General features: G+C 42.9%; 1 protein-coding gene across 1 annotated transcript in view; it reads left to right on the top strand.

Moving 5' to 3' along the window:
- The first annotated feature begins 1,722 nt into the window (after window positions 1-1,722).
- The window catches only part of TNN (tenascin N), a 76,249-nt gene continuing 60,119 nt past the window's right edge, over window positions 1,723-17,852 (top strand). Inside the window, exons 1-5 of the mRNA XM_069065434.1 lie at window positions 1,723-2,167; window positions 6,003-6,377; window positions 6,872-7,135; window positions 15,683-15,868; window positions 16,809-16,898. Of these exons, the coding sequence (XP_068921535.1) occupies window positions 1,756-2,167; window positions 6,003-6,377; window positions 6,872-7,135; window positions 15,683-15,868; window positions 16,809-16,898 (1,327 nt within the window). The 5' untranslated portion in view covers window positions 1,723-1,755. The remainder of the gene's footprint in view (window positions 2,168-6,002; window positions 6,378-6,871; window positions 7,136-15,682; window positions 15,869-16,808; window positions 16,899-17,852) is intronic.

The following is a 17,852-nucleotide window of genomic DNA, read 5'->3' as shown; positions in this document are numbered from 1 at the left end:
TGCTGGCAATGAATGAATGATTTGGATGATCCTGATGTAAATGACTCCCAAATCTACAATCTGGCCCTAATCTCTCTCATGAGTTCTACATCTCTATTTATTGGGTATTTTTAAATGGATGTCCCCCCCAAACCTCAAACTCAACATTTTCAAAACAGAACTTATTATTTCCTCTTCCCTCCCTCACCCTCTAATCCCTCTGCTTCTTATTTTTCTTGTCACTGTTGAGGGTACCACTCTCCTCCCATTTATCCAGGATTGTGACCTCAATGTCATCCTTAACTCTTTAATCTTACTCAATCCACAGTTCCAAACAATTATCAAATCTTGTATCCATTTCCATGACATCTCTCATATACATCTCCTCCTCCCTGCTCAGACAACCAATATGCTGGCTCAGTCCTTCCTAACTTCTTGCCTGGACTGTGGCCATATGCCCCTAACTCATTTCTCTGGCTCATCTCTCCCCACTCTAATCTATCCTCCGTGCAGCTGCCAAAGTCATCTTTCTAAAGTACAAATGTGACTGTCACCCTCCCCTCACTAAGTAATCTCCACAGATTCCTTTGACCTCTAGAATCAACTATAAACCCCTCTTTTTGGAACTTAAATCCTGACCCCTTCTTATCTTAATGGTCTTCTTATACATTACTCCTGTCCATGCATTCAACAGTTCCTCATAAACAACACTCCATCTCCATATCCATGCATTGGCTATTCTCCATGTCTGGAATGCACCCTCCCCTTGCCTCTGCTTCTTGGCATCCCTGGTTTCCTTCAATTCAACTCAAGCACAGTTTACTACAGGACCCCTTTTCTCCCTCCTTTCCCCACCCCAGAAGCCAGTATCTTTTCCTCTATGGTTACCTTTTATCTACTTTGTATAGCTCTTGTATATACCTATATGTACATGTTGCTTCTCCCGTTAGAATATAATCTCCTTGAGGACAGACAGTATTTTTCTTTTTCTTTGTATCTCTAGCAATTAGCACCATGCCTTGCACATAAGTGCTTAATAAATGCTTGTTGGTTAATTTATTAATTAATTCACACTTTCCAGAATTCCCTATCCATCCCGTTAGTTGCAGAATTCTACTTCTGAGAGGATTGTGTATTAATTGGTAAAGCATCAGATTGACTTTTCAGTGTTATTGCTAGGTTAGTACAAGGGTATTATTTAAAATCTTGCTGTTGATTTTTAAGACCCCCACATTACACGTCAATGTAGTCTGCTTCTGATCTATTTCAACTTGGTAGTAACCTAGAGTTATAGCAAAACAGGAGGGGGCAGTAGTTTGTAGTACTTAGAGGAAATGAGTTGTGGACTTCCATCCACTGCTTGAGGTTAAAAATCTATGTCATCAGTGTCCCAGGGCTGTGGGTCCTATGAAGGCAGTGGAAGCAGGGCAACTGATATCTGGGCTCAATGTGCTGCTCTGGGAAGCCACCAGGAGATAGTGGATCAATGTGTTGTATCATCTCCATTGGAAATTCTTGAAATCCATGAATGAGAACTGGGGAGGGGGATATTAAAAGACCTACATTTGAGTCCTAGCTTTGCCACTTACTGGCTGTGTGACAGTGGGCAAATCTATTGACTTCTCTGGTCCTCAGTTTCCTCATCTGTAAAGTGTGTGGTGGGGCTGGAAACAGTGGTCCCTAAGTGCTACTCTGTGGTCCTGTGACTCTTTTTATTTCCTTTTCTGGATACAGGCCTCCAGGAAGAATCCACTCTCCTCTACTCCAAGGAAGCCCATGATGGGTTTCTGCCATATATTTTATTTTCCTTTGGGGCTCTTGCTCTGGTCCATACTACAGACAGCATCAGCTCCAGCAACTTCTGACCCTGTCATCTGCAACAATCAAGAGAAGCAAGTCCTGTTTAGCCACACTTACAAGATCGATGTACCCAAGTCCTCCCTGATCCAGGTGGAAGCTGATCCTGAACCACTCAGAGACGACCGGGGAAGGCTACTCCTCCCTGGGGACGCCGGGGAAGAACAGAATATCATCTTCCGGCACAATATTCGCCTCCAGACCCCGAAGGGAGACTGCGAATTGTCAGGCAGCCTCCAGGACCTGTTGGCCCGGGTGAAGAAGCTGGAGGAAGAGATGGCAGAGATAAAGGAGAAATGTAGTGCCCAGCAGTGCTGCCAGGGAGCCCCAGGTGAATGCTTGTCTTGTCTTCTGATGGATGGTTCTAGTGTGAGCCATGGTCTATGATGCCTGTGGCATTGCTAGTCCTTGCTCTTGGGTCCTCATGAGTGCTGTGGTCCTGTGCATAGACAGGAGCTCCATGGGTAGCAGCTCCTGGGAACATAAGTGGGGTAAGGGGTCAGGTTCCAGAGCTCCGGAATTGGATTTCAGTCAAGAATCATCCAGCTACGTATTTAGTTCATGACCTACTGAGAAGTCTCATTAGTCCTCTGAAATCATGGCATATCATTTTATTGATCAGAGCTCTCCAGTCTTTTCTAAATGCTTCCATTTTAGGATATGGCCAATGTGGGAATTTGTTTTCCTTAACTATATTACAAGGGTTTTTTTGGAGCAAAGGGAAGATGGGAAAGAAAGAACATAAGTGTTTGCTAATTGAAAAAAAATCCAATTTAGTAATTATAAAAAAATAATTCCCCAACTGGTCCTATAGTCAACTATGTGACAGCAGAAAGAGGGCCAGACTTGGAGTTAGGAAGATCTACATTTAAAACTTGGCTCAGAAACTTGCTAGATATGTGACCCTGGGCAAGCCGTTTAACTTTTCTCAGCCTCAGTTTCCTCATCTACAAAATGGGGATGGTAACAGCACCAATTCACAGGGTTATTGTGAGAATTAAATGAGATACAAAATGTAAAGCACTTTTCAGACCTTAAAGTGCTACATAAACATTGGCTGTTATTGTTCCCTACAAATCCTGTTAGTCCCAAGGAAGATGTTAACAGTCTGAGTTACGAATAGTAATAGAGTTCTATTTTTTAATTAAAAACAAACAGTCCCCAAATGTTGACTCAGATATTATATCCCATTTTGCATATCATTTTACTTAAAATGTAAGTGTTGTTTATTTCATTCAGATAAAGCTTGCTTAGAAGTCTCTTAGGAAGGGATCATAAGAGCTTACTCTGTTTGCCTCAGTTTCCTCATCTGTAAAATGAGATGGAGAAAGATGGCAAACTCCAGTATCTTTGCCAAGAAAATCCCAACTGGGGTCATGGAGAGTGGCTCATGAATGAAACAACACAATAACAACCACATTCTGGAAATGAGGAAACTGAGAGCTGGAAGGTGAAACAGCTCACCCAGGGTGAGCAGGGCTTGACTTCAAACCCAGGCTTCCTTCCTTCCAGTACCACCAGTCTGGTCCTGCCTCCAGTGGGCCACACTGCCTTGAACAGCTGAACCTTGCTGTGGCCTTCCCCCTCCAAATCTGTCCAGTAGTTAACCCTTTTCCCTGGGGCTTCCTCATCCTTGGCTTCTTTATTTACAATCCTGCCCACCTCCCTGTGGTGTGAATTTGGTTGGACTCTACCTGGAGTTAAGACAGAGGCCTAGATAGAAGCAACTTTGAGGGTAGGTCAAAGTTAGTGAGGGGAAACTATGTGAATAAAAAGTGGTACTTCAAAGGCCACCATATCTCTGAGAAGGTAAAGTAAGTCACAGACCCTTTCCCAGCGAATTAATATGAGTGGGAGGTGTTGGTGGAGAGGTCTGTTTTGGGGGAATTACTCAGTACTCAGGCTATTTCTGAGTCCTCATGTTTCTGAAGGAACTAGGCTTCCTTCCCCCTCTCATCCATTCCCTTCCCCACCGCATCACCCCTTCAGCTGAGATCTGCCCCCTGGTTTCCTGATCTTTCCTCAGAGTTCTAAAGTATAGGTACTTGGCTGAAAGACCAGACTCAGAGAACAGGGATTTCTTGGTAACTGAGGCAGGAAGTCTTTCTTTTCCTTCCAAGCTCTGGATTTTAATGATGAGAGGTGCCATGTCTAGGTTATTTGGTCCCACTGTTGACTGGTCTCCTATTACTGTGCTCCATGCTATTGTGATATTTTTTTCACATTCTCCTCTGACCTAAAGTTAACAAAAGCCACCTTGATTATTTAAGAGTGGAATGAGAGGTACAATAGCATGCCTATTATAATGCAAATGGAGTCATTATACGTGGGGTACAGATATTCCAAAAGAAAGGGAAGATGGGCACAAACCTCTTGGGAAGCTCATAGTAGAAAGAAAGAGAGGCAATATAGGAAGCGGGAGAGGGCAGGAGAGGACAAGAAGTCATGAACATCTTGACCATACTTAGAGATTCAAGACCTGATTTCCACTGTTAATCTGCCCATCACTTACCTGACTATAGGCACAGTGAAAACTGACATCTGTGGGGAAAAATCCCTGTACCTGGTTAATCCTCCCAAAGATATGTTTATCCCTGGATAATCATGGGATTTACAGTAGGAAGGGGCCCTTGAGTTCATCTAGTCCATTCCTCTCATTTTACACAAGAGAAAACCAAGGCTCAGAAAAGGGAAGAAACTTTCCCAAGGACCCAGAGGTAGCAGGCAGCAGAGTTAGATTTTTAATTCAGATCTTCTGTCTTCAGAGCTACTATATTATATAAACCGCCTGACTGTTATGTACCATCTTCTAGATGGTCTGAACCACCTGCCCCGAATTTTATTTGACCTTAATTCAGAGAACAGGATCCTCGCCTTCCCAGTTTTATGTAACAAGAAAAAGCAGGATTCCTTGTTTCATGAACCAGGAGACCTGAAATCTAATTAAGCCTTCAGTCTCGGGGAAAACAGTCCCTGCCTCTTTCTGTGTTTAAGTTCCTCTTTGTGTTATTCAACAATCTAACATCTCTCAAAGCAGTTAGAGTCCCTTTTGTAAGAAAACCCTAGAGTAGGAATAAGGAAATTATTGGATCCTCTTCTTGTCCCTACCACAGCTGTGTCACTGGACTTCACTTGACCTTTCTGATGCTTAGGTCTCTCAGAAAAAAAAATTAGGATAGTAATTACATTGCTTACCTGACAGCATAGTTGTAAGGAGCAGATGGGCATGAAAGCACTTTGAAAACTTTAAATTAGGGCCATGTAAATAGAAGGAATGAGAATTAGCCCTCTGGTTTCTTTGGAATAGGGATCTCCCAGATGAGGAAACCCCTTCCTCTCAGTGCAGCTCAGCACTTTCTCTCAAATAGATCACCTTAGAGAGTTGATTAGAGCATTGACAAGTTAAATAACCTGCCCAGCATCACAGAGCCAGTGGATGTCTGAGGTGGAACTCAAATTCAGGTATTCATCATTCTAAGGTCAGTTCTTTATTCCTTGTATCATATCGCCTCTCCTGAATGTAAGTTATTATTATTAATTATGGATTTACCATAAGAGGCAACATCGTGTAATAGATAGAGAAATGACCTTGGAGTTACAATTCTCTATTACTGTATGTTGTACGGTAGATGCTGGTCTATATTGGCACCATGAGTTCCCTCACTGGGATTTCTCCAAACAAAATCACAGATCTGGTCCCCCGTCACTCCCCCTCCCCAGAAAAAAAGAGAATCACAGAGAAGGGAAGCAACATGAGAATTCATGTAATTGCTAGTTGGAATGAGAAGAAAAGGGGAAATGAGCTGGTTTGTCTAATCATACATTGGAGGACTGAAGGAGTGGATTTGGGTTTTTTGGGGGAGTCTGAAATAGGCTGATTTCAGGCCCCGCCTCATCACTCCCCAGAAACCATTGTTTAATTGAGTCTAGCACCCTACCGCTGGCTGCAAAGCATTCCTAAATGTCAATAGATAGAAGAGATGATGTGAAATAGAATGGTATTTCTCTAAGATTGCCAGGAAAGAAGATTCTCAGGTCTCACCTGGTGTTTCCAAATCGTCATTATTGATTTTTCCTTTTTCCTACCTCCCTGCCCCACCCCACCCCATCCCCACCCCCCACTTCTCCTTTCTTTGTTCTGTGGTACCTTATACTTTTCTGCCCAGGCCTCAGCAACCTCTGCAGTGGGCATGGAATTTTCACCCAAGATACTTGTGGATGCAGGTGCGATGAAGGCTGGGAAGGCCCTGACTGCTCCCTCCCCAGCTGTCCTGGGGGATGCAGCGGCCATGGGCGCTGTGTGGATGGCCGATGCATTTGTGATGAGCCCTACATTGGTGAGGACTGTGGCTACCTACCCTGCCCTGAGAACTGCAGTGGGAATGGAATCTGTGTGAAGGGTGTTTGCCATTGCTACGAGGATTTCACATCGGAGGACTGCAGTGAGAAGAGATGTCCCAATGACTGCAGTGGCCATGGCTTCTGTGACACAGGAGAGTGTTATTGTGAGGAGGGCTTCACTGGCCTGGACTGCTCCCAGGGTGAGAAGCATCTCTTCCCAGGCCATTTCTATTCCAACTTTTCCTCCCTCCCTCCCTTCCTCCTTTCTTCCCTTCCTTCCTTCCTTCCTTCCTTCCTTCCTTCCTTCCTTCCCTCCCTCCCTCCTTCCTTCCTTCCTTCCTTCCTTCCTTCCTTCCTTCCTTCCTTCCTTCCTTCCTTCCTTCCTTCTTTCCTTCCCCCAGCTTTCCCTTCCTTACCCCTCTCCCCCTCTCTCTCCCTCTCCAGTTTGTAAATATTCTTCTTAAAATGTGGTGCCTAAAGCTGTACATAATACTCTAGATGTAATAATACTCATAATTAGTACATAAACAGTATATAATACTCGTGACAAAGTACCATGGGATTATCCTGTCCCTTGTTTTTAGACATTACTTGACTTCTCCCCTAGTCTCCAGGAAAGGACTGAGGCCTGGGGAGCTCCTTAATAAATCCATACTGATGGATTCCTGTCTCTCCCCACTTCTTTTGTTTCTAGTTCCTACTCCCCAGAGTCTGCAACTGCTCAAAAGCACCGAGGACTCTCTGCTTGTGAACTGGGATCCAGAAGTGGATGTAGACCATTACCTGCTCAGCTATTATCCCTTAGGGGTGGATACTTCGATGAAGCAGGTGAAAGTCCCCAAAGATCAGCTAAGTTATGAGATTCACAACCTGCAGCCCAGCACCAAATACATTATCAACTTACGCAATGTGAAAAAGGGGACTTCCAGTAACCCGCAGCACCTGCTGGCCTCTACAGGTAAGGGGCACAGGGATGAAAGGCTAAGAGAAGACCCTCATTCTGCGCTCTGCCCCCAAAGCAAATCAAAAGTTATGCTAACGGCGCGGCCAGGTAGCACAACGAGTAAGAGCACCTGCCCCAGTGTTGGGATGACCTGGGGATCGAATTCGGGCTCAGACACTTAGCACCCACCCAGAAACACCTGGCCGTGTAACCTTTAGCAAGTTACTTAACCCCAATTGCTTTAAAAAAAATGTTATATGAACCATGTCTTTGTGTCTGTTAGCAAGCGACAAAGTAAGTGCCAATTAGACACACAGTTAAGACATTTATTCAGCACTCACTGTGTGTCAGGCACTGACCAATTACCCTTAGATTAATATAGATTTTATTATCTGGCTCTCACATTTAGGCACCTGAGTGTCCTGACCTGTGCTTAAATTCCAAGGTAGTTCTACAGCAGGGGTTCTTAACCTGGGATTCATGAACTTGTTTTAAAAGGTATTTTGATAAGTGTATTTCAAGATAATTGGTTTCCTTTGTATTCCTCTGCATCTTATTTTATGCATTTAGAAACATTCTGGGAAGGGTCCATAGGTTTCACCAGAATGCCAGAGTGATCCATGACAGCAAAAAGGTTGCCTCTGAGACTAACTTGTGAGGTTTTAGATTGGCTAAGCCCTGGAAACCTGCAACATCTTAATATTGGAAGCACAAAGGAGGTGGGATTTATTCCCTACAAATAACCAGGTTTTCACACTCCGTGAAATTTTGGGGGGTATCTTGAGATCCCCAAGGGATCCTGGTACACCAAATCCCAGACCCTGTGCCCTCAACGTCTTGAGTAACTGTGATGTTCTTGGGTCCACCTCAGTTGTGCTTTGGCACTGGAGGGCCCAAGCAGCTCCTGAGTCACACCTAGATTTGAGGTCAAAGTTGAGCCACCCCCATGCATGACACTGTTAGGCAAAAGATTTGACTTACTTCAAGGTTTTGTAAAGGCAGTCAAGGTAGGCATGACTGCAAGGAGCAACCCTTATTGGCCTTGAGTTGTTGATATTGAGAAATTCTTCGTCTGATTACCAGGCTTTTCCAAACTTAACTAGGCTGATCCTCAGATACCAGGCACAGTCCATTGTTAGGCCAATGCAGAAAGCCCGCCCGGCTGGGAAGACTTGCCAGAGCTTCTGCTTTGCTGGCAGAGCTCTACGGGATCATGGTCATGTTGCCATGACTCAATGAGGCATCCTAGCACAAATCTTACTTTGGGGGAAAAAAGGAAAAATAAGCATTGAGTGACTTCGCAACCTCTGGTGTGGAATTTGTGCTTCCCTGTTACTGCAAATACTCTACAAGGAAGAAGATTGGAGATTCAAGTGATTCCTCTTCCTAGGTGGCAATCCATAGATTGATAAGCATTGATTAAGTACCTACTGTTTGACAAGCATTGTAGTGTGTGCTGAGAATACAAAAGAAAAAGATAAAGTAATTCCTGCCTCGAGGAGTTTACATTCTATTGGGGAGACGTGTATATGTATGTGTATGTGTATGTGTACATATAACACACACATATACGCAATATATGCATGCCTGTATATACACATATAAACACATAGGTAATATGTATGTATATACATATACATGTGTGTATATATACATATATACACATATATAAAATACGCAGAATCAACAAGGGAAGGGTACTGGTGTTTGGAAAGCTCAGAAAGGACCTCATGCTGAGCCGAGTCCTGAAGAAAACTGGGGATTCCAAGAAGCACAGGACAGGAAAGACTGTGTTCCTGGCATGGGGGGTGGGGGGCAGCTGGTATAGAAGCAAGGAGATAAGAGGTGGGATTTTGTTTGAGAAGAGCAGCAAAAAGTACTCAAAGGGAACAATTTCTAATAAATAAGCCTTGGAGAGGTAGGTTAGAGCCAAGTTTTGAAAGACCTTAAGATGCTGAACAATATAGTCCATTCTATGATGGAAAGAGCACAGACTGTCAGAGGACCTGGCTCTGATCCTGATTCTGCCTCTTATACTTTATTCCTTGTGTGACCTTAGGTAAGTCATTCGATCTGAACTTTTTCATCTGTAAGTTGAGGGGGTTGGACTGTATGACATCTGAGGCCCCTTCCAACTCTAAATATCACATGGGGATTATGTGGAGAATGAACTGAAGAGGGGAGAGACTGGAGCAATGAAGCTCAAATTGGAGGCAAATTTAATATTATTGATAACCATAATAATAACTGGCCTTTATGTAGTACATTTTAAATGTACTTTACATACATTATTTCATATGATTCTTGCAACAACTCTGTGAGGTAGGTGTTATTACTATACCCATTTTACAGATGAGGAAACTGGGGGTGAGAAAGGTTAGTCACTTACCCTGAAAGTAAGTCAAGATGAAGGGAGAAAGCCCTTATTATGCTTGCCTTTCAAATAGCTAGCAGAAAACAGTGTTAGTTTAAGAATGATTAAAGAGTATCTGAAAATCATCAGGTTGATATCCTTGGTTTCAGGCAGGACAGGTGGCACTTTGATCATTTTAGACTAATGACTAGTAATCTATTTCTGAAAGATATTAAGAGGAAGGTTTAAGTAATCTCCCTTGCTCCAAAAACTCATAAAATTCCCTAACCATGAAATTTGTCTTTATGTCTCTCCTGATTTAAGTTAAACCCATATTCTCTAGTTTTGTCCTCAGGGAGAACTTGACTTGGGAGTCACTTTCTCTAAAATGTTTCTGAATGTAATTATTAAGTTTCTGCTATTCTGTTTGAAAAATCACCCCAATTTCTTCAAACTTATCCTTCTTTCATAACCTTTTTCATTTGTCTTCCCTGGAATCATCTCAAGTCTTTTCCCCCCTTAGGTCAAATCTCTAAGGAAAAATTTTTATTTAAAAAGTTATTTGTGTCTTTTGTTTTTATATCACCTTAATTTCTAGTGAATCCTTCCTTCTACCCTGACTTGGCAAACCATCCTATGTAATAAAGAACAACAAAAAAGAGGAAAAAAACAGTTGAGTAAAAGGTACTGATTCTGACAGTATGTCATGTTCTAAACCCACACTCTCCTACCTCTGCAAAAAAGGGAAGGGGTTATATTTTCTCCTCATTCCTTCTGCATTTTAAAATCTCTTCCTTTTCCTTCACTCCCACCTCTGATCAATTGCAAAGTCTTGCATACCTGGCATCCATCTCCTCTCCACTTTCTCAGCCACAATCCATGTTCAGGCCTTCATTATTTCTAACCTGGGAATAGCCTTCTAATTGCTCTTCAGCCTCCAAGATCTCCTCCCTTCAATCCAGCCTCCACATAGCTGTCAAAGTGATATTCCTAAAGCACAATCCTTACTATGTCACTCTCTTATTCAAGAAGATTTTGCCTCTAGTATAAAATAAAAACTTCTGTTTAGTTCTCAAAACCCTTCATAATGTACTCAGGCAATATGTTATTGAGGATACCTTCAGAGTCCAGAAGACTTGGGTTGAAATCCTGTCATTGACCCATACATATTGCTTGTATGACCATGACCAGACAAGGTACTAAACTTCATTTGCAGAGGGAGTGTCTTCATTGGAAGTTAGCTACAGCAGCATTTCTCAGACTTTTTGGACTTAGGACTGCTTTGCATTCTTAAAAACTATTGAGGACACCCCCCCCCTCAACCAAAGACTTTTTGTTTATGTGAACCCTATCTACCAATTTCTATTAGGTTGAATTAGAGCAACATCTAATTTGAGATTAAGACATCTTCATATTATTATGAAAATAGTTTTGACCTCGGCTGTCCTGTTTGTTGTGCTACATTTAGGGTATTCTGTCTCTGGTTTCTCTGCTTTGGCAAAGGTTGGCCTCCATGACTGGAATATACTCTTTTCTCATGTCTACCTTATAGAATCCCTGGTTTCCTCCAAAGCTCAGCTCAAGTACTATCTATTATTGGAAGCCTGTTTCAATACCCAGTTGTTAATACTGTCCTTCCCTATGACTTTGTATATAGTTTGTATTTAATTTTTATGTACATATTGTTTTCTGTCTAGCACAATGTCTGACACATAGCAAACACTTAATAAATATTATTGAATCGATGAATGAAGAAAGGAACTGGGAAGGCTTGAGAACTTGTGTTGGAATTTAAAGAATGGACAGAAATTCAGCAGATATAGAGGTGGAGGGAAAACAATTCAAGCATAGGTATCAGGGTAAGCAAAGGCATTTGGGGCAGGGAAGCAAGGGACATGTTTGGGGAGCAAAGCATAGTCTAGTTCAAGGGTGGGAAATTTGTTCTAAGAAGTTTCAGTTCAGTCAAAGGGCCACACTTGAGATCTAGAGGGCCACATGTGGCCTCAAGGCTGCAGGTTCCCCACCCCTGGTCAAGTTTGGTAGTATAGAGTTCATGGAGGAAACCAATATGAGATAAGAATAGGAGGGTAGGCTAGTACAAGATTTGGAAGGTTTTGAAAATGAATTTGAACTTTAATCCTTTGATAATAGGGAGCTACTGAAGAAATTTTGAGCAGAGGTATGACTCAATTTATGTAAAAGAAAGATTATTATGGCAGTGGTATGAGGAATGGATGGATGGGGAGGATAGATAATGGAGTCTGGAATACTGTTGCAGTAGTACAGGCAGGTGATAATGAGGACCTTTATAAGGATAGTGGCAGTCAAGGAAGGGAGAAATTAAAGTGATGTGGAGGTGCAGTCAGTAGGACTTGGTAATTGATTGGTGGTAGGTTCCTCCACCTTGGTAACCTTTAAGCAGAGACCAGCTGACCTCTCGCCAGGTATGCTAAAGTAGGGATTCCTTTTGTGTATGGGTCAGATTAAATGACTGCTGAGGTCCTTCCCAACCCTTAAATTCTGTGATTCTGTATATGACAGGTGAGGAGAGGTCAGGACTGCATATATGAATTCAATGGTCATGATAACATTGTAATGAATTCTTTTTTTAATTGGGGTTAATTGGAGGTTAATTGGGGTTAAGTAACTTGCCCAAGGTCACACAGCTAGGTTTGTGTGGTGTGTGTGTGTGTGTGTGTGTGTTAAGTGTCTGAGGTCAAATCTGAACTCAGGTCCTCCTGACTCTGGGGCCGGCACTCTACTCACTGCGCCACCTAGCCGCCCCCATTGTAATGAATTCGATAAGACAAGGGAAAGAGTGAAGAAATCGAAAAGGTCTAAGGACAGACCATTGGGAAAGATTCACATTAAAGGGTGAGAAAGAAATAGTGATTAGAGGGGTTAGAAGTAACAGGAAAATGTGGTGTCTCTGAAATCAGAGGAGTGAGTATGGAGCTAGAGGGGGGATCAACAGTTTTCAAAGCTCTGGAGAAGAGGAGAATGAGGATTAGAAAAATGTCATTGACTTTGTTAATTAGAAGACAATTAGGTCAAGAGATGGTAGAATTTGAGAGCCAAAAGGGGACTTGGAGATTATTTAGCCCAGCCCCTTTCTTTGCATGTAATACTCCTACCCTGGCCACCATTGCATGAAGGCCAGGTGGGTTATATTTCACAACTCCTCCTGGGCTCTCTGATGTCCTTAAAACGAAAAAGGTGTCTAAGGTCTCTACAAATGGCTCCAGACTCCACTGATGGTGTTACCGCAAATGTGAGGGGTGGGTTCCCTTCATCCCAGTTCCATTTAGCAACTTAGCAATCATACTAGCTTTTACAAAGAAATATTTACTTTAAAGGTATAATCACAAACGTACAGACTGACTCTCCCAACCCATGGGAGTCATAATCTCCTTCTCCCTTTATACCACTTCACTCTCTGGGGATGGGCACAGGACTAGGCTCATAGTTTAGCTCTGTTCCCATAGAGCACAGTCTCAATTCCAAATCCAAAGCCTCCTTCTGGTTTGAGTCTCAGGCACCCTGGCTTCTCCAGGCTTCCCTGCCAGGCTAGCTGGCTGCCTGGCTACCATGACTTGAGCTCCCATGTACAGTGGGGATCACCACTGGCACCTGAAACTGAGAAAAAGAATAAAAATAAGCAGCACCAGGTTCATTTCTCAGAGCCAGGGTAGAAGAGGGGAAAGTGGGGGAAGGAAGTGCTTCCCTTCTCATAGGTTTAATCATGATTCCTGGAGCGGCTAGGTGGTGCAGTGAATAGAGCATGGGCCTTGGAGTCAGGAGGACCTGAGTTCAAATCTGTCCTCAGACACTTAACACAGAAACTAGCCGTGTGACCTTGGGCAAGTCACTTAACCCCAATTGCCTTCCAAAAATGCAAAAAAAGAAAGAAAAATCATGACTCCTGGACCTTGGTGAACTATGAGCTTCACTCTGGATGCAGCATGAAAGAGTGTGAGACACAAAGAAGACTGTTTCAGTCTTGCCCATTTTAAGATCATGTACTGTTCTGGGCTGTTCAGGCTCCACAACCCATCACAGGAGGAGGGCCTCCATGTTAGGGCATCTGTACAGGCTCAGGCAAACCCCCTAGAGATGCCCCAATGTTAGGTGAACTGGGCATACTCCAACAGCCCTATTACCTACAAATGAGAAAGTGGAGCCCCAGGAAGGTCGTTATTTGCCTTTTGTCACATGGACAATAAGAACTGGTGACCTTTTGGAGATATTTATAGCAGAATGGTAGGAGCAGAAGCTAGGTTGCAAAGTTTAAGAAATGGGTAGTGAGGAAGTGGGGTGTATGCAACTTTTTCAAGAAGTTTAGCAGTAAAGCAGAAAAGAGACGGGATTGTAGCTTGATGGAGCAGAAGGTAAAGAGATGATTATTTCAAGATTGTGGTGAGGGGAGTACATTTGTAGAGGGATGGGAAGGATCTAGTGGAGGGCAAACATGACAGTTCTTGGGGAATCTTTTTGGAGGAGGCAGTAGGGGATGGGACAGGGAAGAGAAAGCGGCAAGAGGCAATGGGCGATCATGCTGAAAAATGCTTGGAAATGTAGGAGGTGGGGTGCTGAGGGAGTGCATGTGAAATTGCTTTAATCTTCTTAGTGAAGTAAGTAGAAAGCTAAATCATCTGTGTACTAAGGGTTGGGCTGTATTTGTGAGGGAAGGAAAATAATTGGCATAGTATCTGTGGGGCATGAAATGAGTCAATAAGGGTAGGATTGAAGGATGGCTGAGCCACAGTGAGAAGCCAATTGAAACTCTATAGCATAAGTTCATAGAGGGTGAAATCAGCTCAATTTTATGACTTTCTCTAGTGACATTCAGCATTCCTAGCAGAGGAGTGGGAAAATTGGATTATTCAGACTAGCAAGGGATGGGGCAAGGGATTAAAGGTGAGAATGAGGGCAAAGAATAAGTTTGATGTTTATAAGAGTGAAAGAATAGGAAGTTGGGGAATTTGGAATATTCTGAGTCTGGGAGACCGTACAATCCCCCAAATGGCAAGATCTGACTCTACCTTTGCACAGACCCTTGTTAAACCTCCACGTTAGAGGTCTGAGAAGAGGACGAGAAATAAGGGATTCCCAGAGATGGGTCATTGCATGCATCCTGTCTGCCTAGAGCATATTTACTCTTTTGTTGTTGTTTTAGTCGTGTCTGACTCCGTGACCCCATTTGGGATTTTCTTGGCAAAGATACAAAGTGGTTTGTAAAAGATACAAAGTGGTTTGCCATTTCCTTCTCCAGATCGTTTTACAGGTGAGGAAAATGAGGCAAACATAGTTAAATGACTTGCCCAGGGTCACAGAGCTAGTGTCTGAGGCTGGATTTGAACTCAGGAAGATGAATCTTTCTGACTCCAGACCTGGTACTCTGTGCCTTATGGTATCACCTGCCTGTCCCATGTTTACTCTTTGCTCCTTGATTCTCTCAGCTGCTAGTGTTCGTCTCCATTTATCTCAGATTTATGCTGTATGTATTTGTAAATACTTTCATATCCACATTTTATTTCCCCTGACAGAATATAAGCTCGTAAGGGCAAATATTATTTCATTTTTATCTTTGTGTTCCTAGAATCTAGTACAGGGTCTGGCATTCAGACTTAAAAAATGCTTATTGATTGGTTGATTACGGTGGCTAAAGTAGGGTAGAAGAGAACAATGGAATTGGAAAAGCTGAGGAAATGTGTGGTCAGGTTGCTATAGAGGTCATCAACAGGAAATGTCTTAGACTTCTCCAAGCTAATTCTTAAACTTCTTTATCAAGGTGTCTGGACCTCATGTCCTGCAGCCAGTTCTCTGAAAGCAGAGGCAGAGACAAGTATATAAACTCAAGGAAATCTGGCGACTGTGTCGAAGTACTTTGTATCAGCCCTTGTTCCTTGATCTCAGGTCTTGGAAGGCTGCCTGGGGTGCTGGACATGGAGAGAGCTGAGGGTTTCAAGGCAAAGGTATATTGGTAAGGGAATAGGAATGAAGGTGAACAGGAAAGAGGAACAGGTCTAAGCCCAAACTCTTCCATGCAGTTAACATGTGCACCTTCAAGTCTCTGTTGCCAGATTGTCAGAGAGGGGGTGTTCATTACTTCACACACAAAAGGCTTGGGAGCTGGTGGGAGATCTGCTCATGTCCCTTCATCTTATTTCCTTCTTATTTTTTTCTCCTTTCCTCTTCTTCTACCCTAGACATGTCTGTGATTGGCACTGCTTGGGTGACTGATGAGACAGAATACTCCCTGGACGTGGAATGGGAGAATCCACCTGCGGAGGTTGATTATTACAAACTCAGGTATGGCACCTTACAAGGGCAGGAGGTGGAGGAGGTGACTGTGCCCAGGAGCAATGACCCCAAGAGCAGATATGACATCACAGGTAAGAAAAGTTTAAATTGTCATGGAACTTTAACTTGGTGTGGGGAGGGATGTCCTGTGCAAAAGCTCAGGGAACTATGGGACAAGAGGGAATTGGCATCTATGAGGCTGAAGTCTACTTCTGGGAAGCCTACTCAGTAACTCTGTTGCCACCCAGAGAGTGCCAGGTACACTTGAAGTCTCATCCCTGAATTCCTCCAACATGATAAACTTCCTGAACCTCTGGCTTTCAGGTCCTGCCCCAATATTCTACTGACGACTGCCTTCTCTCATATCTGCCTGCTTAGAAGGTTTCAGTGGGGGATGTGGTCTGACATGATCTAATCCTGGCTCTGGTGCTTATTTCTGAAAATGGATCTGATTGCTGGCGAGGATTCCTTTCTCATGAGTGTGTGTGTGTGTTTTTCTGTCTGTCTGTCTATGTCTATGTGTGCAGATTTAATCTACTGGGTCTGACTTTCCATCCCAAGAATGACTGACAGTTCAGCTGCCCCAGTGGCTGAATAACCAGTCTCTTGGACTGAGAGAGAAAGACCCTTTCAGAAGGAGTGTTTTTCAGTTACTAGAAAGCCACTTGTGACCACAGATCAGAGCATGAAGAAAGCGTTGGTCCCTACTGCTTTCTTCCCCACAAATGAAGAGAATCTAATCAACTTTATCTGTCAGCAAAGTGGCCTTAGCCTTCTGAATGCACATCTGTAAATGGCAGGCCACTAAATAAAGGAATTCTTTATGGGCAGGTCCTGACTGCATTAGGATCAGCTTTTCACATGCCTTTTAGATGTGTACTCCAAGGAGAAGCTCAGTATCTCATTTGCTCCTGGTCCAAAGGAAACCTAGACAACATCTGGGACTTCTGGCCTGGGAGTTAGGAATGGCGCTACACTGAATGGAGCCATAGTCAGTGATCCATAATGCTGCTCCTGCTGGTTCCTTTCTAGGTTTGCAGCCTGGGACTGATTACAAGATCACTGTGATACCCATAAGAGGTGGACTGGAAGGCAAACCAATTTCCTTGAGTGGCAAGACTGGTAAGGGCTCCTTTGGAAGTGTTCTCAGATTTTAATTCTCTCTCTCCTCATGAAGGTTTTTTTTAGTTATTTTTCACATGAAGGCTTTTTTTAGCTATTTTTCTTTCTCCCTAGATAAAAATTCTGGGTCCCATGAAGGGTAGGGAAGAACAAGTTTATGGTTAGACATATTCCATTTCTGGACAGACATCCATGTGGGTGCATGGAGGGAGATGGATTCAGTGTGTTAGTGAAAATTTTCATGGTCGAAGCAGTCTCCTCTGAGTGTGGGGGTGTCTTGGAGAAAAAGGTAATTTTTGATAGCTTGGCTGCTTATTTTACCAGTTTTCAATTAGTTGATCATTTCTAAGACTTTTGCCACTATGTAACATTGGTTCATTATTGAATACCACTTATAAAAATTTGCTTGTTCCATGCCAGTTATACATACCTTCATCAAGGATGGCCTGGGTTTGGGTAGAGATGATAATCATAAACACTTGTATAGGTGGGAAAGTAGGCATGTTAGCTGGTAGTTGTTGATGTTTTCTCAGACACCATTTTTTTTTCCAATCTGAGACTTTTTTTTCCCCGTGTCTGTGGTATCTTCCCTTTCTTCAGATAACTTTGTATATCAGTCCTACAATATCTTCAGTTGTGCTGCCTTCATCAGATTTTCTGTACCTACATTAGGTCTATCCCAGTGGGTTTCACCATTTTTGTTCTCTTTAGTGCCATTTCTTTCTCTGTTATAGACACATTTGGGACTATGATGTTAGAATCCAAATGTGGTCAACATTCTCCTTGATTGTGAAAACAGTTTGTTAGAGTTGTCTTTACAGATGTTTTCCATTTTTCTTCTGTTTTCTCCTCTGTCCATTTTTTAGCATTTAATGCCCCTGAGATTCCTTTGCTGTTTGGATGTCTTGTCAAGTTTTCTTTAAGCTGATTTTATCCTCGATTGCTTCTCTATGC

The sequence above is a fragment of the Petaurus breviceps genome, unplaced genomic scaffold (genome assembly GCF_028583685.1).
Source record: "Petaurus breviceps papuanus isolate PSGF00001 unplaced genomic scaffold, PetGlider_PUasm1.0 90692, whole genome shotgun sequence".
Classification (NCBI taxonomy): Eukaryota; Metazoa; Chordata; class Mammalia; order Diprotodontia; family Petauridae; genus Petaurus; species Petaurus breviceps.
This window is presented reverse-complemented; position numbering and strand designations above follow the sequence as displayed.